Source organism: Dendropsophus ebraccatus, chromosome 4 (genome assembly GCF_027789765.1).
Source record: "Dendropsophus ebraccatus isolate aDenEbr1 chromosome 4, aDenEbr1.pat, whole genome shotgun sequence".
NCBI lineage: Eukaryota > Metazoa > Chordata > Amphibia > Anura > Hylidae > Dendropsophus > Dendropsophus ebraccatus.
This window is the reverse complement of record NC_091457.1, coordinates 29145241-29169383: the sequence shown is the minus strand read 5'-3', so window position 1 is coordinate 29169383 and position 24143 is coordinate 29145241. Positions and strand designations below refer to the sequence as shown.

Sequence of the window (24143 nt, the reverse complement as noted above, 5' to 3'; positions counted from 1 at the left end):
TCCAGTAATGTTGGATGCTATCTGTACTGACAGCTGTGAGATTTCCTTCTATGTATTTCCATGTATAATATACCTGTTTCTCTATTTTCTGCTGTAGTGAACCTTACAGGACATGAAGACAAAGTTGGAATGGAAGACTTTGAACTGCTTAAAATTCTGGGCACTGGAGGTAAGATTCTCAGCATTTCAGGGGGCTGGACTTGTTGCCAGTAGTGCACACACAGGGACTTCTTTTCCCTTACTTGTCTGGCCAGTAACAATAGAGCACCTACCACACACTGGAATGTGGAAATGCACTGGACTGAAGAGGCCGGCACTGTGCTGGGAATGACAGCAAGGAGTTAAACTCCTCACTACCCCTTGAAATCTCCCCCTCTTAGGGTACTATTACACCAAGCGATTTTTTTAACATCTAACTATCTCAAACCACCGCTATGGCAAACAACCCAAAATCGTTCGCCCAATTACACAGAACAATCGTTAGTTATGATCGTTCTTGCAGTCGTTTTATTGTCACCATTACGTACGTTTCAGTTATGACTTCCTATTACACCGAACAATTTGTGAACCGTAAAACGATAAAAATAGGTCAGAATTCTATCAAATGATCAACAATTTCTCGTTGGCCGTTTAATCCTTGTCTGCTATTTCACAAAACAATTATTTAAATCCGAACAATCAAGCGATTTTTCGAACGATAATTGTCCCGTGTAATACGGCCCTTACACGGGCCCTATTACACGGAAAGATTATGGTGCGTAAAATCGCTACATTATTCGAATTTAAGTGTGATCTTCCTGTGCAGGCAATGATCAATTGACTAGCGAAAATTTGTTTGCATTTTGTTAATATGCCATTGATCACATATTTTGAGCTGACCATAAAACCACTGTTAGTCGTTCCCAAATCATTTGGTGTATGTACACATCGTTTGTTTGGCATTACGATAGTTCGTCAAATAACTGGTCTTACTTGCGATCATAACTAACGTCTATTGTTTCAATAGAACGTCTATTGTTGCAATAGATTGTCGATAATCTGGGAAAACAAAAAATCACTTTGTCTAATAGACCCCTAAGAGTGGATTTGGCAATACACATGAAACCTCTTGCTCTGTAGTTTACACATATATAGCAGTTTGTGCCATTATTTATATCTGCAGAAGAGCTACTGTCGCACACATTTCTGAAAAGGTTAATGCATGCTATGATAGAAGGGTGTCAGAATAAACAATAGCAGACTGGTGAGCATCAGAACTGAGCTTTGGAGCAATAGAAGGAGGTGATGTGGTTGGATGAATCACATTGATGAATCACATTTCTTTTACATCATATGGGCGGTTGGGTGTGTGCAGTGTCGGACTGGGGTACCTTGGGCCGACCAGGGAATTTAATTCTTGGGGCCCACACTACTTACACCAGATATAACCAGCGTCATACCTTTCACATTACTATAGCGACTTTGCACAGCACTGTGTATGTGACCAGTGTTGGACTAAGATATCTGGGGCCTGCCAGAGGAAATTATCCTGGGGCCCACCAATAAAGAACCAGTGAGAAATGACATGTCAGTCAGTGTTACTACAAGTTCTGAGCTGGGGGCCGACCGGAGGGTCCTCTGGTGGGCCAGTCCGACACTGTATGTGACCAGCGATGCCAGCTCACTGCTACTAACTTGTCACTCACTCTATGCAAACAGCATAATGTGCCACATAAGTATCTTGAAAGGAGAAGTCCCATGAAACTAACAATTCTCAGGTAGGTAGGGGGGTGTGGGAATATAATAAAGTATACATACCAGTCCTCGTGCCCTCGTAGCGCTTCATTAACCCCTTAAGGACCAAGCCCTCCTCATGTTTAAAAGGCCATAGCTCTTGCATTTTGTCACCTACATTTTTTCACCTATTTTTTACATAAAATATGCTGTGAAATCCGTGTGCGCCCGCATCCCAATTCACCATAGCACACAATGCAGAGTGTGGCCGGAGCTGCACTTTCCATTGTGTATCCTCTGGATTTTGCAGAGGGGAGCTACCAAGGCCACACCTGGATGTATGTGTGTGCGGGTGCAATACTTTACCTTGCCCCTGATGCTGCCCACACACACAAGAGCCACTGAGTTGTGTATATTTATGGTGGTGCCATGTTGCAATAATGTGCTACCTTTTGACCTTGCAGCCTTGCAGATATAGGTATAAACCATGCGAGTGCCCCTTTAATCCAGGGATCCGCACATACATGCTCCATCCTACTTGCGCTTATTGTGCAGGTGATAGATCTGTGTAGCAGGCAGATGTCAAGCTCTATCACTTTGCAATATGTGATGGATCCCCAACTAGCAAGAATAAGAAGTTCAACCAAAACCACAAAATAAAGACACAACACATTGTAATCAGGTGTCAAAGGGTGCCAATTTTATTTAAAATTACATGACACTGAAAATGGCAGACCCCCGACTCACGAAAAGTCACTCTCCAGCACTCAGGCGAGGAAAACCCCCCTGTGGGGGAAACCTCGAGGGAGCCATGGCTGAAGAGTTGCCCCTCCCCTGGGCTTAGAGGGTAATATCATACTATAAATATAATATTGTAGATCTGAGAGCGATCTGGCTGAAATATGTCACCTTATTGATGGCTAGGCAGGCTGATGTATCTCTTCTAGGTGTAGACTCGATGAAGGTGTAGTCTAAATCAGACCACCCCTTTTCCTCTGCTAGAACCTCCAAATTTCATCAAGGGTAGGGGGCAGTAAATTAGTCAAGCTCAAGGTCCTCTGGCGCATCCAAGATGGCACTGATCAGGGTGCGGTGCATTGCTTTATAGAACCTTTGTTATGACATAAGCGCTTGTCATCGCAGTGCATGGTTGCCATGGTTACTGCAGGTAAACACATCTGAAGCATTAACCCATAAATGACTGGTGATGCACTTTACTGCAGAGGTCACTAAACACACTTGTGACCAAGCAAACAGCTTATGGTTAGGCCACACTAAGAACACAAAATAATATGGTTTGATGTGACCCATAGCAACCAATCACAGCTCAGCTTTCGTTTCTCAAATTACTCTGAATTGTGATTGGTTGCCATGTGCAACTTAGACAGTCTGACTTGCCCATAGCAACCAATCAAAGCTCAGCTTTAATTTTATAAGAGCTTGTTAAGATATGAAAGGTGAACTGTGATTGGTTGCTATGGGCAAATCAGACTGTGTTTTGTCTGTGGCAGTATGATAAAGCTGCTCCATTGCTGTAAAGTTTATGATGATGATGATGACTGAAAACATATGACATCAAGCTTCCCCATAATGCTTTGCAGTCAGCCCTTCCTCCATACCTCCCATCTTTTTGGAGGGACATTTGTGGTTTGCAGACATTTCTATACACTACAATTCCCAGCATTTCCTGTCACTTAGTTTAGAATCCACTGGTATACGGTTATATATGGCGGATTTGTTTACATGAAGGAGACGGCTGACTATCTGATGTAATTGTATGTGGAAAGGGTGGCCAAAGAGTATTATTCATCAAGCTGCTGAAACGAATAGAGAAGGAGGGGATCCCTACCTGGCAATCCCCCAGAGTAAAGACAAGCAGTATGGGTGCCATGTAAAAGATTTCCCAGGCTTTCATAGGAAGTCAGTGATCACCCGATTAGTTGATCACTGGAAAACGGAACTGACTGTACGAAAGGGGTTGTCAAGTTGTTTAAAAGTAAAATAGTCCACAGTATTAATGGGATACTCCACAAAAAAAAAATATTAAAAAAAAACCTGGTTCCAGAAATTTGTAACTTGAAGTGGTGTATTCTTTCCAGTCTGACACAGTGATCTCTGCTGCCACCTCTGTCCATGTCAGCAATTGTCCAAAGTAAGTTCCTGACATGGACAGAGGTGGCAGCGTAGAGCAATGTGTCACACTGAAAATAACACACCACACACACACTGCAGGACATACAGCAGCTGATAAGTACTGGAAGGCTTGAGGGTTTTTAATAGAAGTAAATTACAAATCTATATAACTTTCTAACACCAGTTGATTTGAAAGAATTTTTTTTTTAGCTTGTTATCCCCTATCCTATGGATTTTAGGGTGAGCACCTGCCCAGCTAGACTGGGGTACCTTGGGCCCACCTGGGAATTTGATTTTTGGGCCCACCTTACTTACACCAGATATACCAAGCACCAAACCTTTCACATTACTATAGCAACCTTGCACAGAGCTGTGTATGTGACCAGCGATGCTAGCTCACTGCTAGTAACTTGTCAGTCACTCTATGCAAAATGTACCACTTAGGTTTCTTGAAAGGAGAAGTCCCATGAAACTAACAAATCTCAGGTAGGTGTGTGTGTGGGGGGGGGGGGGGGGGTTGCAGGGGAAAGAAAATATAGTTACCCATCCCTGTGCCCCCGAAGATCTCCCTTAATGATATCCAATAGCCAACGGCCTCCTGCAGTTCCTTCAGCTGCAACAACACATACTCGGCTGATGGATCGCTCGCTCAGCCAATCACTTACTGAATCTGGTTGAAAATTACTTAAAATGACTTTCAGCAGCTGTGGGAAAAAGAGCAGTGCAGGGGCACAGGGACTGGTGAGTATAGTTTCTTTATTATCGTCCCGCACTCCCCTGCCTGTTATTTGTTACGAGACTTCTGTTAGCTGTAATGTGTGTTCCAAACTGCTGACACTGTTAGATGCTGTTAGGTCAAGAAGACACATGGTACCTTACATATATTTGTCTATGCTTGTATAGCATAGAATATGTTTTTATTCTCTAGTAGAAAGAGTCAGACAGGGAGGCCCACCTCCTGCCAGGGGCCCAACAAGGGGTAGGGCCCACCGGGGGATTCCCCTGCTCCCCTGTGGGCCAGTCTGAGCCTGGGTGTGTGCATTGCTTACCAAGTCAGAAAATTGAGGAACTTGACCAAGAGGTCATAGTGGTAACTTGGCCTCCAAATTTCCCTGGATCTTTCAATCATCTGTGAGATTTGCTGAAAAAACAAATGCAATCTATGCAGGCCGCACCTCACAACTTACAGGACTTTAAAGATCTGCTTTTAATATCTTGTAAAGTCCACTCATTCGTGGGTTAGAGCTATCTTGGCAGCGCAAGGGGAAACCTACAAAATGATTAGGCAGGTTGTTTCAGTGTAATGGCTGATCAGCTATTTAAAGGAGAAGTCCGGCCAAAATTTATTTTTTATATGTTATTACTGATGTAAAGTTATACAATTTTCTAATGTACATTAATTATGGGTAATGCTCATATACTGCTATTTCCCTTAATTTAGTGTATCAGGAAGTGTTAGAATTATCACTGAAGTAGTGACGTCACGATGAAAGGTGTAATTCCTATGGAGTGTCCAGCAGGGGCGCACTATATATAGAAGTCAATGAGTACCATTGACTTCTATATATAGTGCGCCCCTGCTGGACATTCCATTGGAATTGCAATGGATGTGTATGTAATTGTAGTATACAGTGTTTTTGATTGAATACATTTATGAAATACTTTATGATCTGATGGCTGACTCCCCGCCCGGCCGCCGCTCACCGATCACACGTGCCAGCGGCCGGGCGGAGAGTCAGCCATCAGATAGAGTAAGGAAGCAGCAGGAGGGGGATGATGGCTGCAGTGATGTGCGGCTCCCCTGCGCGGCGGCGGCGATCTCGGAGATATAACCCGGCTACTACTCTACCATCACCTGCTCATGCTATGAGCAGGTGGGGAGAGTAGTAGTTGAGTGTAGTCCAGAGCGGTGGGCGGCGGCGGCGGTTAGGCGGGCTTACTGTTATGTACTGATTGCTTACATTTATGGAATACTTTGGGGAGCAAGGACACTTGCTCCCCAAAGTATTTCATAAATGTATTCAATCAAAAACACTGTATACTACATTTACATACACATCCATTGTAATTCCAAAGGAGTGTCCAGCAGGGGCGCACTATATATAGAAGTCAATGGTACTCATTGACTTCTATATATAGTGCGCCCCCTGCTCGACACTCCATAGGAATTACACCTTTCGTTGTGACGTCACTGCTTCAGAGATAATTCGAACACTTCCTGATACACTAAATTAAGGGAAATAGCAGTACAGTGGTACCTTGGTTTAAGAGTAACTTGGTTTAAGAGCATTTTGGTTTAAGAGCTCACAGTTTTTCAAAATTGTGACTTGGTTTAAGAGCATTGATTTGGTTTAAGAGCTCCCTGTACTGGGTTGGAGCGCGAGTGGAGGAGGGGCATGGTCTGCATAGCGGGGTCTACAGCTCTGTACTCTGACCCAGGAAGTCTTACCTCACCTTCCAAATCATGGTAAATCCACTTCAGGCTGGGGCTTACATCAGGGGACAGGACTGTGGAGGTAATTTCTCCATAGCTGTAACCCCTCTATGTGCCCACATCTGCTCTGCTCATTCTTTCATGCTCCCTGCAGTCTCTGTCTGCCCTTGTGTTTCCCATCCTCTCTATTACTGTACAGTAACTTATAATATCACATATTCAGCTGTTTCTGAATGTTTGTTTCATCTGTTTTACATGTTATTCAGAATAATAAATCATTTTTGGGGTGTGCAACCAATTGTCTGCATATCAGTGATTTCTTATGGGAAAATTTGCTTTGGTTTTAAGAGTGGATTTGGATTACAAGCACGGCCCCGGAACGAATTATGCTCGTAATCCAAGGCACCACTGTATATGAGCATTTCCCATAATTAATGTACATTAGAAAATTGTATAACTTTCCATCAGTAATAACATATAAAAAATAAATTTTGTCCGGACTTCTCCTTTAAGATGTATTGGGGTTACTGAGTGTTGATGTGTATAGTGCAAACAAAAAGTCACCAACAATAACTGCAAAATCAGTGCAAAACCCATGCACTGGTAGCTTCATTGCATGGGTGTCCATGACCAGCCCGCTGCATGCAAGCCTCACAAGCAAGAACAATGACAAGTGTCAGATGGGGTAGTGAAATCCTTGCCGCCAATGGACCCTGGAGCAGTGGAAGCATGTTATGTGGAGTCTGGGCTGGCACTGTCCTACCCCGCTGCACAATTTAGTGGAGAATGTTATGGGTTTATTTAAGAGGGTGGCCTAGGCCTCTTCCAGTGAAGGGAAATCGTAATACAGCGGTTCCTTGGTTTAAGAGTAACTTGGATTGAGAACATTTTGCAAGAGGAGCTCACAGTTTTTCAAAATTGTAACTTAGTTTAAGAGCATTGCTTTGGTTTAAGAGCCAAAAGAAAAGGGAGTGGGGAAGGGGCATGGTCTGCATAGCGGGATCTACAGCACTGTACTCTGGCCCAGGAAGTCTCCCTCACCTTCCAAATCATAGCAGATCCACTTCAGGCTGGGGCTTGCATCAGGGGACAGGACTGTAGAGGTAATCTCTTCATAGCTGTAACCCCTCTCTCCCCGGACAGAGAGCGCTGCATGTATGTGCCCACATCTGCCTGGCTCATTCCTTCATGCTCCCTGCAGTCTCTGTCCGCCCTTGTGTTCCCCATCCTCTCCATTATTGTGCAGTAACTTATAATATCACATATTCAACTGTTTCTAAATGTTTATTTAATTTGTTTTACATGTTGTTCAGAATAAAAAATCTTTTTTTTTTAGGTGTGGAACCAATTGTCTGCATTTCAATTATTTTCTTATGGTAAAATTTAGCTTTTGGTTAACGAATTATGCTCGTAATCCAAGGCACCACTGTACTTTCTAAGTATTTACTAAGGTGTGCCCAATATATATGGTAATGTCCATAAAGGCAAAGAGGGGGAGTTTGGTGTGAAATGAACTAGATTGGAGATTGTGCTCCATGCCCTCTTATCCACCATCATTGTCTGATCTCACAAATTCTCTTCTGGATGAGGGTGAAAATTCCTACATACACTTGCAAAATCTTGTAGAAAGTCTTCCTACAATAGTTGAAGCTGTTATACCTGCGTAGAAGGGACCAACTCCATACTGAAGAGATTGTCCAGGATAAAATTATATTTTACTATGCTGCGGGGGAGATGTCAGGGACATATAATTAAATGTTCCGCTCCTGCTGCTGTATCCAGGTCATGGGCCTGTCCACTCTCCATCGCTGCCAGTGATTTCAGAACATCCTGTGACACGCCATTCCCGCTGGAAATGGAAACTCAGTATATCCAGTATAGAATCTACTCTGAGCTTCCATTTCTGGTGGTAGTGGTGTGTCACTGGATGTTTTAAAATCGCTGGCAGAGCGGGCAGCCTGGGACCTGGCAGCGGAGTGAGGCAGGTAAGTATATGTCCCTGGCACCTCCCCCGACAGCATAGTAAAATATAATTTTATGCCAGACAACCCCTCTAATGCTTATGGATTTAGAATGTTATGTCCCAGAAGCCCCTGTGTAGTGTGTAGATGTCCCAATATATCTGGCCATATAGTGTAACGGTCATAGAACTACAGGTATTGGTGTCTTGTCTATGGGTGCCTTTGAAAATCCATCATCTATTGCGCCAAGATAATTCAGAAATGGATAGAGTATTGGAAAATATCACACACGTGGATGATCCATGTATTTCCAGCTATTTAGTGCTTTGAGAGTTCTATACTTAAAGTGATTCAGTAAAAGACTATAAGACACTAATATGATTCAATAAAATATTGAACACCAAAAATATTTCACACTGCATCCCTGTTCTCTCAACTTTTTTTTAGCATATGGAAAGGTTTTTCTTGTACGCAAAGTAACTGGCCCAGATGCAAGACGTCTTTATGCTATGAAGGTTCTGCGCAAAGCAGCTCTGGTTCAGAAGGAGAAAACTGCAGAACACACACGGACCGAGCGCACTGTACTAGAACATGTGAGACAGAGCCCCTTCCTTGTGACCCTTCATTATGCCTTCCAGACAGATGCCAAGCTCCATCTTATACTAGGTAGGCAAATATAATTCTTTGTTCATTGTTAACTAATGCCTTTGTACCTGTTCTTTGTTCTGCCTCTTGTGCATTTCTCTATAGGGCTGTCACGGACTTCAGTGGGTACCCTATACTGTAACCTTACCACGTCCCCACCTGGGCCCATATAAAACTATACACAGTCATGTCACTGTACAATAGTTCCAGCCACTTTGTACATCGTTATACAGGGATACAGCCATTTTTATTTTTTTGGCAGCCAGCAGGGGCAGGGGGACCTTACTACAGAATACTTACTTACCTCTCCACGTGCCTGCGCCCTAGATTGGCCCTGGGACCCCTGCCAGAAGGTGTTTTCTGATTATGTCATGACGAGGGGAAAATGCCTTCCCGGCTCATTAATTGCCCGCTCAGCAAATCAGTGACTGCAGCCCAGTCACTGATTGGCTGAGCAGGCAGTCAATCAACCGGGTCGTGACATCAGCTAGGATAAGATCCTGGAGCAGTGATACGACACTGGAGAGGCACGTGAAGAAGTGAGTTAAAGCGTAACTGTCATTTCAGGGTCATTTTTCTGAAAACATTAAATATCAACAGTACAAGCGATTTTAAGAAACTCTGTAATAGGTTTTATGTACTAAAAGAGTTTCCTTCTGTACTAAAAAAAAAGCAATCTCCCAGCCTCCCCCCTCACATCAAATGAAGCAGGATTTCTGTCTCCATTATGTGGCTATGGAGAGGGAAGGGGCTGTTAGGAGTGACTGAGCACGGAGGATTTCTGCACAGCACAACACCCTGCAATCTTCTCTCAGTAAGATCATAGATAAGCACTGACCTTTCTGACCCCAGAATCCTGCGGTTTAGGTGCCCAGAGAGTCTACAAACAGCTGACCTTCATGTCACCTCTCCCTGCTCCCTCAGCCCCTCCCCTCTTCATAGGCTTACAATGGAGAGGGCAGAGCCCGTCTTCACTGGCTTCTCTGTAATGAAGACGTGTTTGCCTGATAATGCACAGATAAGAAGTCAGGGGGGGAGGCTGGGAGATTGCAGAAGGAGGCTTTTTTGGCTGATGAAACCTATTACAGAGTTTCTTAAAATCGCTTATACTACCGATTTCTGCAATAAAAAAAAAACATGACAGTTACTCTTTAAGCTTGTTTTTTTATGTTCCCTCCCCCCACCTCTGCCTTTTTTTTAAAAAAAAAGTCCCCTTGTCAGACTTCTCCTCTAACACTAAGGGGAAAAAAGAGGAATATTCATCACAGTGACTTCACAGTACATAGGTATAATTAACACAAAGTCTAAGGGTTCATTCACACATCCACAATTTTTATCTGCAATTGTGGACAGATGACAGGCCCATTTATTTCCATGGTGCGATTTACTTGCTTGTAGGTGTTACGGGTCTGGATCACCATTCACCTATAAATTGTTCTGTGCTATGGATGCACACCCATAGTGCTGCCTGTAGCTTTGGGTCTGTGGCCATGGACAGCAGTGTGAAGCGGGCCTTAAGAAGAGGTTATTGTGTACACAACAGTGATCTTACTGCGTGCGGGGAAGTAATGTGTAAAGTGACATCAAAGATCAGGTTTAATAAACATAGTAGTGTCACATCTAGTAGCAAATAAGACAGCATTATGGGGATCATACACACAGCAATGTCACACCACAAACATTAAAGGGGTACTCTGTCTGGGATCCCTTTTTTCACAATCGCCGGGGAAGGGGTGGGGAAGAACAATTACATCCACTTACCTCCCAGGCTCCAGTGTCGCTGCTCGTATCCAGCTGAGACGGGACTTGAGATATGACGTAAGCGGGCTGCTCAGCCAGTGGCTGTAGGTGGGAAGGTAAAAGCGGGAAGGTAAGGAGGTACATCCATGTATTTATCATCTTTGGCCATAAAGGGCTTGAAGAGGTTGTGCGGCGCTAAACATTTATTCACAAAATAACACACATTACAAAGTTATACAACTTTGTAATGTGTGTTATGTATGTGAATGGCCCCCTTCCTCGTCTTCCCCCCACCCCCGGAAGTGTGGTGCATTATACTCAACACATTTGTGTCAACCCCCGGCCGCCATCTTGGGACAATGATGACATCTTCGTCATTGTCCCAAGATGGCGGCCGGGGGTCGACAGAAATGCGGTGAGTATAATGCACCACACTTCCGGGGTGGGGGGGGAACACCTGGAAGGGGGCCATTCACTAACATAACACACATTACAAGTTGTATAACTTTGTAATGTGTGTTATTTTGTAAATAAATATTTAGCGCCGCACTACCCTTTTAAGTAACTAATCGCCATCAGTAATGCACATGCAGGATGCTACTGTGTAAAAAATCTAGAAATTCTGTAGTGACTAATCCATTACTTGCCCAGTAATGATTTTTTTTTTTGTATCTCCTCAGATTATGTTAGTGGTGGGGAACTTTTTACACACCTCTATCAGCGGGATAATTTCTCTGAAGATGCAGTTCGGTTTTATTCAGGAGAGGTTATTCTGGCTCTTGAGCACTTACACAAGGTAAGACGCAATGCTCCTCCTTAGGCTGTATTCCCACATGCATTTTTATTGTGTTGCTGCATTATTAAATTGCAGTAATTTATCATTCCTTTGCATTAATTATTTTATTGTCGTTACGGCAGTAAAACTCAGTTTGACATGGAGGGGTGTTCCCATCTCCAAAAGTTTTCATCAGGGTTCAAAAAAGAATAGAGCTTTGGCTAAGAATGCATGGTGCTTAAAGGGGTATGCCACCCAAAAACGTTTTTCTATAGATCAACATTAGTGATGAGCGAATAGTGAAATATTTGAATATTCGATATTCGTACGAATATCTCCCGAATATTCGATCAAATGTTCTATGGGAACAAGTATTCGATTATTGAAAAACATCTATTCGACCACTTGGAGGTAAAAACCGGAAGTTGGGGGATTTGAACGCTTATCGAATATTTTTCGAATATTCGGCGAGCTATTCGATAATATTCGCTAGATCGAATACCTTACTATTCGATCGAACAGTATTCGCTCATCACTAATCAACATATTGCTCAAAGCAAGTAATTATGTGTTTAAAGCTGTTTTCTGTCTATTTCTAGAGATGAGCGAACCTTGAGCATGCTCGAGTCGATCCGAACACGAACTTTCGGCATTTGATTAGCGGTGGCTGCTGAAGTTGGATAAAACCCTAAGGCTATGTGGAAAACAGGGATATAGTCATTGGCTGTATCCATGTTTTTCAGACCACCTTAGAGCTTTATCCAAGTTCAGCAGCCCCAGCTAATCAAATGCCGAATGTTCGGGTTCGGATGGACTCGAACCCGAAACCGGTTCGCTCATCTCTATCTATTTCCCCTAACTCATCCCCACACAAAAAATGGAGATAAACTGAGTACACTCCATCCTGCTCCTGACCCCTACCTTTTAGGACGTAGAAGACATGTCCTCCCTCTTTCAATGGGCTGGGTTAGCAAGGGAGGACACGTTACCCAGTGACATCAGCTTTAGTGGGCCATGCCTCCAGTAACACCATCGCAGTAATCCCCTCCACCTCGGCCAGCAGTGCCCCCTACAGATGAGCCTGTTGTCCCCTTTACTAATACTTTGAGATAGAAACATCCCTTGAAGACATAGTGAACACATTACAGACATGTTTATGTGGAAATTGCGTCTTGCGTGTACGGCAACCAATGATTATTGACTAAAGTTGTCAGAGAGAGCTCTGATTCCACAACTTTTTTTCCTCCAGCTGGGAATTGTATACCGTGACATTAAACTGGAGAATATCCTTTTGGACAGCGATGGTCATGTGGTGCTCACTGACTTTGGCCTGAGCAAGGAGTTTGTAGCTGAAGAGGTGAGAAATTGTTCTAAATAGCAGGTTGTGTTGTACTTTTATTTATTTATTTTTATCATTTGTTCTATCTCATTTCTTAAAAAATTGTAACCGTATCTGTTACATAGTGTGAGCGCACATACTCCTTCTGTGGCACGACCGAATATATGGCTCCAGAAATCATACGAGGACAAGGCGGTCATGGCAAAGTGAGTAAATAATTACTGTACTTTCTCTATAAGATGAGCGCTTCTGCTGGTATAAATCATAAGGTGCGATTTCTCTGTTAATGCAGTCGGTGGATTGGTGGAGCTTAGGAATCCTCATTTATGAACTACTGACAGGAGCTTCTCCATTCACACTGGAAGGAGAAAAGAACTCACAGAGTGAGGTGTCCAGGTGAGATGGAAATTGTATGAAAGAAGCGGTACGTTTTGCTCTTATGAGAGATAACATTTCTAGAGCTACTGTAAAAGACCATCCAATAGATATAAGGTCATTTAGGGTCTGTCCTTAATATGCATGCAAACTATATATTCCCTGAACATCAGGGGCACGACTGTAATAGTCTAAAATTTATGTTTCTGGGTTTTTGGTGATATTGTAATAGTGTTTCTTCTTCTGGAGGATATTTGTGCATACTTTAGACTGCCCAATGAGTTTAGTAATGTCCAGTTTGTCCTAAAGGGGTCTCCCACTTTCCTGACCACAGCAGCTGTACACCTGCAGTGGACTGTAATAAGGAGGTTTACAGACTAGGTGTCGCTGATCTGTATTACTGATCTGTGAATTCCAAATAAATACAGTTTAGGGACATACTTTGATTGTAGCTATTACAAACTGTGCACTATGCTTCATTGGCCTATTTTCAATTATACAGACTGGACCTTTTTTTATTATGCATTTTAGTGTTTGCAGTGGAAATGTAAAATGAATGCAGTTAAATGGAACCAATCATCAGGAAAATTGCTTGTAAGCTAAAAAATGTTGCTAATAATACAGTCCCCAAACACATCTCTTCCCGCTCTTCCTGCCCGCTATGCCTTACCTCTCTAACCGCACTTATAGTGTCTCCCACTCCCACACCACCTCCTCTCCTCCTCTCCTCACTGTTTGTGTTTCCCAGGTCTCTGTTCTCGGGCCTCTTCTCCATCTATACCTCTGGCCTGGGACATATCATAGAATCCCACAGCTTCAAGTACCTCCTCTATGCCGATGACACTCAGATCTACCTCTCTGGTCCGGATGTCAACCCCCTGCTGTCCAGAATCCAAGAGTGTCTATCGGCTATATCTTCCTCCTCCTCCTCACTCTTTTTAAAACTCAACATGGACAAAAGAGAACTAATCATCTTTCCTCCATCTCGCTCCACCCCTCCATCTAATCTCTTAATTACAGTCAGTGGCTGTACTCTGTCCCCTGTCCCCCCAAGTCTGCTGCCTTGGGGTCACCTTTCACTCTACCCTTTCTTTTAAACCGCACATTCAGACCCTGACCACCTCCTCCGGCTTTCACCTCAAAAACATCTCCCAAATCTGCTCTTTTCCAAATCCTGACTCAACAAAACTGCTGATACACGCTCTCATTATTTCACGCTTGGACTACTTTTACATCCTCCTCTCTGGCCTTTAATCTAACTCCTTTGCTCCCCTCCTGTCTATCCTTAACTCTGCTGCCAGACTAATCTACCTTTCCCCTCACTTTTCCTTTGCCTCTCCCCTCTGCCAATCCCTTCAATGTCTCCCCATTGGCCAACGAATTCGTTTTAAATTGTTGACCATGACATACAATGCCATCCACAACTTGTCCCCTCCATGTACTTCTAACCTGATATCCTGGTACCGTCCCTCATGCAACCTTTGATCCTCCAACAACCTCCTTTTGTGTTCTCCCACTTGTCTGTACCTCACACAACCACCTCCAAAATTTTGGCCGAGCCACCCCCAAAATTTTGGACTAACTACCCCAACACATCTGGCTCTCATCCACCATCAATATCTTTAAAAGTAACCTGAAAACTCATCTCTTTAAACTAGGCTATGAGCTATAATAATTCTGTACCACACTTTGGCTGCCTTATCCCTTCTGTCTCCCACCTTATAGATGGTAAGCCCCTGCGGCCAGGGTCCTCTCTCCCCATGTACCAGACTGCTATTTATCTTATTCATGTAATGTGTCTTTGATCTTGTAATGTTCCTGTTTGTTACTCGTATAGCTTGTATAGCGCTCTGGAATCAAGGGCGCTTTATAAATAAATAGTAATAATATCAAGAGGAGGAGACAAGTTTACTTAATCTATTTGCAAAAATATTTAATTTGATGAGCCCTACATGTTTAACTGTTAGCTGAGATGGGAATACCCCTTTAGTAGTGTGCTAGAGCTGTTTATGTAACAAGCCAGAAGTATAGCAGGGTATTCACAATGCAAATCTTTGTCACTACAGGCGGATTCTGAAGATGGAGCCTTCCTATTCCTCCTCTTTAAGTTTGGAGGCTCGAGATCTCCTTCAGAAGCTGCTCCGCAAGGATCCTAAAAAACGTCTTGGAGCAGGGGGAGCTTCCCAAATAAAAGAACACCTTTTTTATCGGGTAAGTGACCCCCAATATACATTTTGGAGCCAATGAATCTGACTGGATTTCATCATGATTTTTGTTTATTGCAGGGCCTAGACTGGGAATCCCTTGCCCTCCGTAAAGTCACTCCTCCATTCCGTCCCTCTATCCGCAGTGAGACAGATGTTAGTAATTTTTCGGATGAATTTACAAGTCTTGATCCGGTGTACTCTCCTGCTGCTACTCCACCTTCTGGAGCACGGATATTCCAGGTTTGATTTATATGATTACATAGTAACATAGTTAATAAGGTTGAAGAATGACAAGAGTCCATGAAGTTCAGCCTAAAGTATAACCCTACTGTGTTGATCCAGAGAAAGGCAAAAACCCTCATGAGGCAGGTTCTTTTTCTACGTAAGGTTATTATAAAACATTTAATATTAAATGATAGGGATGACTTTTAATCTTGGAATAACAGAAGAGAGGCTCCACCGTTTTGTAATGTGGGAATACACATCATGATGCCTAAATATTCTTTATTCTATGTATCTATCTATACACAGTATTTTTATTTATTTTTTTACTTATTTTGATACATCACTGACCCTCCAATAGTCATCCTTATCATCATAGCCATGATTATAATGAAATACGACACCTGTATTATAAAGCTGAGGGCAGATAACAAAGGGTCCACTACTAAGCATAGGTGATCATGGCAGTTCCTCTACTTTACAGTGACTTCTGCACAAGTCACAGAGCATGCACCAAAACTCTCCCATAGATGCAGCTCCAGATATCAGATTATTTTGACTGAATGACTGCTGTAAAACATGTCTAAACGGCTGTTATCAGAATAACAGCCGCAATTAATGTAATATAATATACACTCACCGGCCACTTTATTAGGTACACCTGTCCAACTGCACATTACCACTTAATTTCTAATCAGCCAATCACATGGCGACAACTCAGTGCATTTAGGCATGTAGACATGGTCAAGACAATCTCCTGCAGTTCAAACCGAGCATCAGTATGGGGAAGAAAGGTGATTTGAGTGCCTTTGAACGTGGCATGGTTGTTGGTGCTAGAAGGGCTGGTCTGAGTATTTCAGAAACTGCTGATCTACTGGGATTTTCACGCACAACCATCTCTAGGGTTTACAGAGAATGGTCCGAAAAAGAAAAAACATCCAGTGAGCGGCAGCTCTGTGGGCGGAAATGCCTTGTTGATGCCAGAGGTCAGAGGAGAATGGGCAGACTGGTTCGAGCTGATAGAAAGGCAACAGTGACTCAAATAGCCAACCGTTACAACCAAGGTAGGCAGAAGAGCATCTCTGAACGCACAGTGCGTCGAACTTTGAGGCAGATGGGCTACAGCAGCAGAAGACCACACCGGGTGCCACTCCTTTCAGCTAAGAACAGGAAACTGAGGCTACAATTTGCACAAGCTCATCGAAATTGGACAGTAGAAGATTGGAAAAACGTTGCCTGGTCTGATGAGTCTCGATTTCTGCTGCGACATTCGGATGGTAGGGTCAGAATTTGGCGTCAACAACATGAAAGCATGGATCCATCCTGCCTTGTATCAACGGTTCAGGCTGGTGGTGGTGGTGTCATGGTGTGGGGAATATTTTCTTGGCACTCTTTGGGTCCCTTGGTACCAATTGAGCATCGTTGCAATGCCACAGCCTACCTGAGTATTGTTGCTGACCATGTCCATCCCTTTATGACCACAATGTACCCAACATCTGATGGCTACTTTCAGCAGGATAATGCGCCATGTCATAAAGCTAGAATCATCTCAGACTGGTTTCTTGAACATGACAATGAGTTCACTGTACTGAAATGGCCTCCACAGTCACCAGATCTCAATCCAATAGAGCATCTTTGATGTGGTGGAACGGGAGATTTGCATCATGGATGTGCAGCCGACAAATCTGCGGCAACTGTGTGATGCCATCATGTCAATATGGACCAAAATCTCTGAGGAATGCTTCCAGCACCTTGTTGTATCTATGCCACGAAGAATTGAGGCAGTTCTGAAGGCAAAAGGGGGTCCAACCCGTCACTAGCATGGTGTACCTAATAAAGTGGCCGGTGAGTGTATATACACACATACAGTGGGAAACTTTAAAACCAGATGTATTTTATCAGTAAAAATCTTGGTGTACATTCCTTTTAGAAGTCATGTGATTATATTTTTCTTACCCTTTCAGGGTTATTCCTTTGTGGCACCTTCCGTCCTCTTCGGTGTAAATGCAGTCATGACAGATATGTCGGCTCCATCTGCCGACAAACCTGGCAGCCCTACTCTAGCTATGAGCGCGGCTATGAAGGTAACAGATGTTGCAATATTCCATTTTTTAATTGTAGTTAAACAGATAACTTAATGGAGAATCCCAGGCTGGGGTCCTGCTATGGCTGCTGACTGGCTGAGTGGGCCTGGAACATCATGTCCCAGGTCCCCTCTTTTACCAGGAAGCGGCTGGGGGACTGGAGCTGCAGGATATCGGCATTAGTGCTTGAGCAGGGGAGGTAACTCCATGTAATTTCTTTCATCCTCACCCCAGCCTGAAATTCTCCTTTAATATCTGACAACCGGTTTTACTTTGCCATTATTTAATGTGCATCTCTCTCCGTTGGTTATTCCTAGGACTCACCATTCTTCCAGCAGTATGAGATGGATCTACAAGAGCCCGCTTTAGGATCTGGCAGCTTTTCAGTTTGCAGAAAGTGTAGACATCGACAAAGCAAGAAGGAGTATGCTGTGAAAATCCTCAGTAAGAGGTCTGCTCAAACTCCTTTTTATTCATTTTAACATCATTAACTGAGCTAACTCTTATGCACTAAAGTCCAATTTGTATTATGTAGACCTAAAACACATAATTAAAGTGCCCCTTGTTAACTTTTGACATAGACCTGTCAAAAGTTAATATCGGTCAGGATCTGGGCGTTTAGACCCCCACCAATTGTTAGATAGAGATGGGAGAAGTGCTTGACTAAGCAGTTCACTCCAAAGGCACTACCTTTTCTGTCTTGTTGTAGTCCATGGAGACTGACTTGCAGCAAGCCAGGAAGAGAAACACACAGCCGTGTGCTTCTCCAGGCTCTATCTAATGATTGGTGAGGGGCCTGAGCACCGAGATCCTGACCATTAAAAATGTTTTGATGTGTTAGAAGTCTTTTAAAGTGATAGGAACACTTCAACATTTACTCTTCACACAGATTATTGTCTTGTCCTAAAATGGAGGTCCCATTTTTCCCTTTTCATAGAATGGAGGTGAACACTCAGCGGGAAGTTGCGGCTCTGAAGTTATGTCAGGGGCACCCAAACGTTGTGAATCTTCATGAGGTTCTCCATGACCAGGTCTGCATTTCCTTACTACAAACAGCAAATACTCTTCGCCCTATATCTGATGTGAAGTGTAATGCAGGTTATTATAATAATAATAATAATAATAATAATATTTTTATAGTACCAACATATTCCGCAGCACTCAATTATTCGTGTTATAATTACTGATATACTTTTTATTGCCTTATTCCTTGACTGCATTAAAAAGCTATGAATGCAGTCTAAGAGAACTATAGGTTTTGCTTTATTTTCAAGCATGAAGGTGGGATCTGGTCAGTCCATGTGGGAGTTTCGGTCTCTTATCGTGCAGAGTGCTTTAAACCTTTCACTGCTGCATCATTTTTCACACTTTTGAAACAAAACATGAATCATAAATTTAGAGAAAATCATATTATACCCTTTATATTTTCCACATAGTCATTACAAAATTGCCACCTAGAACTAGAACACATTGTTAAAAACAAATAAATATAAAGGTTTGTGAAAATTTCAAAGATGTCTGCATGCAGAAATTATGGTGATCCATAATAATCCCTTAGATTCTTTTTCCTATGTGTAAAACGTATTTTGCATGACTGGTGCATATCCTGTGCCTGAATAAGAATACTTCTCTGTTGTAGTATCACTCGTATCTTGTTATGGAGCTCTTAGATGGTGGGGAATTACTAGAGCGAATCAAGAAGCAGTCACGTTTTAGTGAGGTAGAAGCGAGCAGTCTAATGCGCAGTCTTGTGAGTGCTGTTGCTCATATGCACGAAGCTGGAGTGGTGCACAGAGATCTTAAACCCGAGGTGAGGATAGAGGAGAATCACAGACCTACACTTCCATTCTTGATCTATTGGATGCCTTTTACAATATGCTTTCATTGCTTTACACAGAATCTTCTTCTTTCATCTCCCGGTGAAGATGCTGTCCTGAAGGTGATAGACTTTGGCTTTGCCAGGCTCCGTCCACCAGGGTCACGGCCCTTGCACACTCCTTGCTTTACGCTTCACTATGCAGCCCCAGAGCTGCTCTCTCATCAGGGCTATGATGAGTCATGTGATTTGTGGAGCCTCGGGGTGATCATGGTAAGTGTCCTATAACCAAAGCTGGTATTTGTTCATGTAACATGTAATTATATTACCTTTGAATCAGGTTTCCTACTGTTACTGGATAATTTCAGACCTATTTAGTCTAAGACAATGCTTTAGTTGAAAACATACTGTTCCTTGATGACCTAATTTCTTACAGAGTCATCACACGAACACTACCCACAACCATCTGCCACCATTACCAACACTGTAGCAGAAACGCATTGGTACACAAGCTGTTGTGTAGAACATATTTGTTCATTAACATGCACAGGCAGGGGTAGAGAGTGGCAGTATTGTTGTGGATACTATTCTTGGATCGGGATATAATCATGGCCAGAATAATTCAGAAAAAACATGAAAGTAAAAAGCAGGGTCTGCTTGTCTCCCTCCAACGTAACCGTATCTTACAACCTTACAGTCGGCCACACTGTATTTAAAGCCTTTCTACTTATACTTTTTATTTATTTTGGAATAAAAACTGGAGCTTGAACCATCCCAGGTCGACTTTATAGTCTTCACTTCAGACTTCAGTTTCACGTTCAAGTTCCCTGCTGTTTGTTGGCAGAATTGCTGTGGTTAGTATGTATAAAGTGACATCACAGGTTTCGTATACTACAGGTGAGGCCTAGGGGGCAGTAGTTGAGTACTCATGAACAACAACAAAAAATGAAACCATGCTGTATGGTGGAGGTGGCCAAACCTTGTGAACCACATTTAACTTAGTGGAAGAGTCAGGTGCCACAATTAACTGAAAAATGGAAAAGATATGTTTTTAATGTGGTTAAAAAAAAAAAAAAAATTATTAAAAGTGCTTATCAATAGTTGACATTACTGTTTTACCATCTATATTGATCATGTTTGATAGGTAGAATATTTCTCTAATGTTTAATGCCAGTGCATACGCTCATACCTAAGGCCTCCCATGGTCCTGCCACTATTGGAGCCACTGCACTATACTACACTGAAAAGTAGTGGCAGTATGGCATTCAACAGCATCTTCAACAGTTTTTACCATCTGTTTTGCATCTTTTTTTTTTTTTCTTTCTTTTAAACATATACACACACTAGATAGCAAAAAACTTACTTTGACCCTAGCCTTAGGCTTGTTGCTGAGGCATGTACTGAGTTGTATCTGTTGCATGGGGATAAGACCACACCGATGGCCAATGTCTGGATGATGTTTCCACTACATTGTGCAGCCATTGATACTTGCATGTGGGTATGGTTTTGCCTACATGCAGCAATTCTAACATAGCACATGCTCCAGACACATGGTGCCAACCCCTTTAAGTGGGGAGAAAGCTAAGCTAAGTTTGTAGGCATGAAACCAAAAGTTGAGAAAGTTTTACCATTTACCATTTTAGAACCTAGAAGGGATATTAAAATACCAGTATAGGGGATAAGGATCAGATTGCACTGGGAACCCCAGTCACCTTTAGAATTGGAGTTGGGGTCAGTGGTATGAATGGAGCAGCAAGTCGCTTGTGTGCGACTCTATGCAGTGTCTATAAAACGTCCAAAGATCGCTAACTACAACACTTTTTGCACTTCCCAAAGAGGATGATTCGGAGCAGCGTTGCACATGGGCGAGTCACCACTCCATTCATACTATGGGTCCTTTTTTGAAGATCACAGACTTATATATAATACAAACATACTTCCAGTGCCTGGCAGCAGTAAGGGGCAAAATGGCCCCTCTGTTTTCACCACCATTTGTTTCAGGAACTGCAGGGCTGTAATCCCTGCAGTTCCCGACTACCTGCTCTGTTCTAGCACTGCTGAGCATTGCTGTACATAGCAGGGGGTTTGTTCCCCCAGGTCCTCTGTATTCTTATATACAGTACACGGGTGGATGAGGGTGCCCGACATGATGTGTCAGGCACCCTCTGCAGAGGGAGTGGTGGTTGCCAGAGTAAGCAGTAGCTGCCAGACACCAGAATTGCGTAGGGCAGCCTCCTCCTCACATATATATATATATATATAGAAGATAAAGATTTGCAAGATGGCACTGTGTAGGCTCAAAGGCTCAGGTGGGTGCACGAACTCAGGTAGCCAGACCCAGGCTTCCAAATCCACAGCAAGTCAAGCGAGGCGGCACTCCAGTATAAAGTGAAGAAAATGATTTTATTCACCCATCAATGTGCAACGTTTCGATCTCTCATTGAGATCTTTTTCAAGCATCCTTGAAAAAGATGCTTGAAAAAGATCTCAATGAGAGATCGAAACGTTGCACATTGATGGGTGAATAAAATCATTTTCTTCACTTTATACTGGAGTGCCGCCTCGCTTGACTTGCTGTACATATATATTATAATATAATATCACAAGGTAATATAACTTTATTAGAACTATGTATTAGCAAAAAATAGATTTTTTTAAGTCTCTGGAATACCCCTTTTCCTTAGTCCTCAGCAGCAGCACATAAGGGAATGTTTCCATCTCCCTTCAATTATGATATCAATTAAGCAAGGCTATTAGTCCTGCCTTTATATCCTCCCTACTGATCCCTCCTCGGTGTGTTTTTCTCTGTCCTCTTGCTGTAGACAGGTGGTATCAGGGGGCAGCCTATGGCTGTTTCCCTTATGTTTTTTCGCTCCCTTCTCCCCCTTCCAGCATGGTCGTGCAGAAGCTGGGGATGAGGGAGGGGAGCTAGGCTAGTGGAGGGAGATTATTCCACTGTTTTTTTTTCTCCTGCTGAGGTTTTTTGTATTTTTTACCTTGTCTTCTCTGCAGCCGGGCTCCGGACGCGTGGGAACGGCCGTGCGCATGCACGATGACGTGGCGAGGCCGGGCGCGGTCCTTTCTGCCTGGTGGTCTATGGGAGCGTCTCTGCATGCATGTAGAAGAGTCATCTCTCTTTAGATTGCTTACTGGTTTACTGTTCTAAGGGTTTTAATACCACAGGCGACTAGCTTGGCGTCCCACCAGCCAATTGATACAGATTATGTAGAATTCTTATTCCAGATAATCCCTGATTGAGTTAATTAAACAAAAATGTTTTTCCGGGTTTCATGCCCGGGCTGCACACAGGACTGGAAAGCCTATCAGCAGGAAGCCACTCTGACCCTGTAATCTCTAGGGCAGATTACAGAGGATTTACTTATTTGCTGACATTATACGACGTCTTTTCATGTTGGATCAGCACAAAGCTTTTGTGTCAGTGAACTTTTTTTTTTAGATGAGATAAAAAGTATGATCTGTACAAAACAACACAAACATTAGAAATAACATTGATTTCCCATGTTTTGTGTAAGGTATAATGTCACTTAATAAGCAAGCCTTGATAACGCTCCAACAGTGCTGTGTGATGTTATAATTTTTTTTGTTTTCCCCCATTTTGCAGTACACAATGCTGTGTGGCCAGGTTCCCTTCCAAGGTGCAAGGGGTGGGTCTCCTCAGAGCCGCGCTGCTGACATTATTAACAAGATTAAGGAGGGAGACTTCATAATGCAGGGTGAAAGCTGGGATCATGTGAGCGATGAAGCAAAGGAGCTAGTAAAAGGTAAGGGACCTTGTAAAATTGTCTATGAAATCTGACTTGTGTTAAACATTATACAGTTATGTGTCACTTTAAGCATCCCTGGAAGCTTCTAGAGGTGCACCACTCACTTTAATGATCTGCCCGCTCACTGTAACGTAGGATGAGCAGAATAAACATTTAAAGTGAATAAAATGGAGGACCAGAACTTGTCAGCATCAGCAGTGATATGACATCATTACGCCTGCTGGAGAGTCCATGCCTGTGGCTCACATGCTGGAGGCCAAAAGAAACAGAAGAGCTGCCTGGATAAGGTGAGTATGTTTGTTTTTTTGTATTGGTGCATAGCAGGGGAAAGGGTGGGCATTGTTACTCTAAGGGGCACAGCAGGCGGGACAGAATTACTATGGAGGGCACAGCAGGATGGACATCACTATTATAAGGGGCACAGAAGGGGGGACATTATTACTATGGAGGGCACAGCATGAGGGGCAGTATTACTATAAGGGTCACAACAGGGGGACAGTATTACTGTGGGGGGCACATCAGTGGGGAACAATGTTACTATAACAGGCACAGCATGGGGGGCATTAATGCTATGGAGGGCACAGCATGGGAGCAGTGTTACTATGGAGGGCACAGCATCGGGGTATTATAATCAGGCAGAATACAGCATGGGCACATTATTACTATGGAGGGCACAGCATGGGGGCATTATTTCTATAAGGGACACAGCAGGGGGGAAATATTACTATGGAGGCAGAGCATATGGGGCATTAATACTATGGAGGGCACAGCATAGGGGGCATTTTTACTATAGGGTGCACAGAAGGGGGCAGTATTACTATGGAGGGCACAGCAGGGAGCATTATTACTATATGGGGGTACAGCAGGGGGCATTATTACATATCGGGAGCATGGCAGAGGGCATTGCTGGTATA

General features: G+C 43.1%; 1 protein-coding gene across 2 annotated transcripts in view; it reads left to right on the top strand.

Moving 5' to 3' along the window:
* The window catches only part of LOC138787989 (ribosomal protein S6 kinase alpha-4-like), a 49390-nt gene that overhangs the window by 16429 nt on the left and 8818 nt on the right, over positions 1-24143 (top strand). The window contains exons 2-15 of one of the 2 annotated variants that reach the window (XM_069965383.1): positions 98-169; positions 8689-8907; positions 11307-11422; positions 12651-12758; positions 12866-12946; positions 13033-13136; positions 15182-15326; positions 15401-15562; positions 17509-17628; positions 17946-18079; positions 18566-18659; positions 19268-19438; positions 19526-19717; positions 23067-23226. In XM_069965383.1, the coding sequence (XP_069821484.1) occupies positions 98-169; positions 8689-8907; positions 11307-11422; positions 12651-12758; positions 12866-12946; positions 13033-13136; positions 15182-15326; positions 15401-15562; positions 17509-17628; positions 17946-18079; positions 18566-18659; positions 19268-19438; positions 19526-19717; positions 23067-23226 (1878 nt within the window). Of the gene's footprint in view, positions 1-97; positions 170-8688; positions 8908-11306; positions 11423-12650; positions 12759-12865; positions 12947-13032; positions 13137-13654; positions 13710-15181; positions 15327-15400; positions 15563-17508; positions 17629-17945; positions 18080-18565; positions 18660-19267; positions 19439-19525; positions 19718-23066; positions 23227-24143 lie in introns of those variants that run through there. The other variant, XM_069965384.1, reaches the window with a different exon arrangement.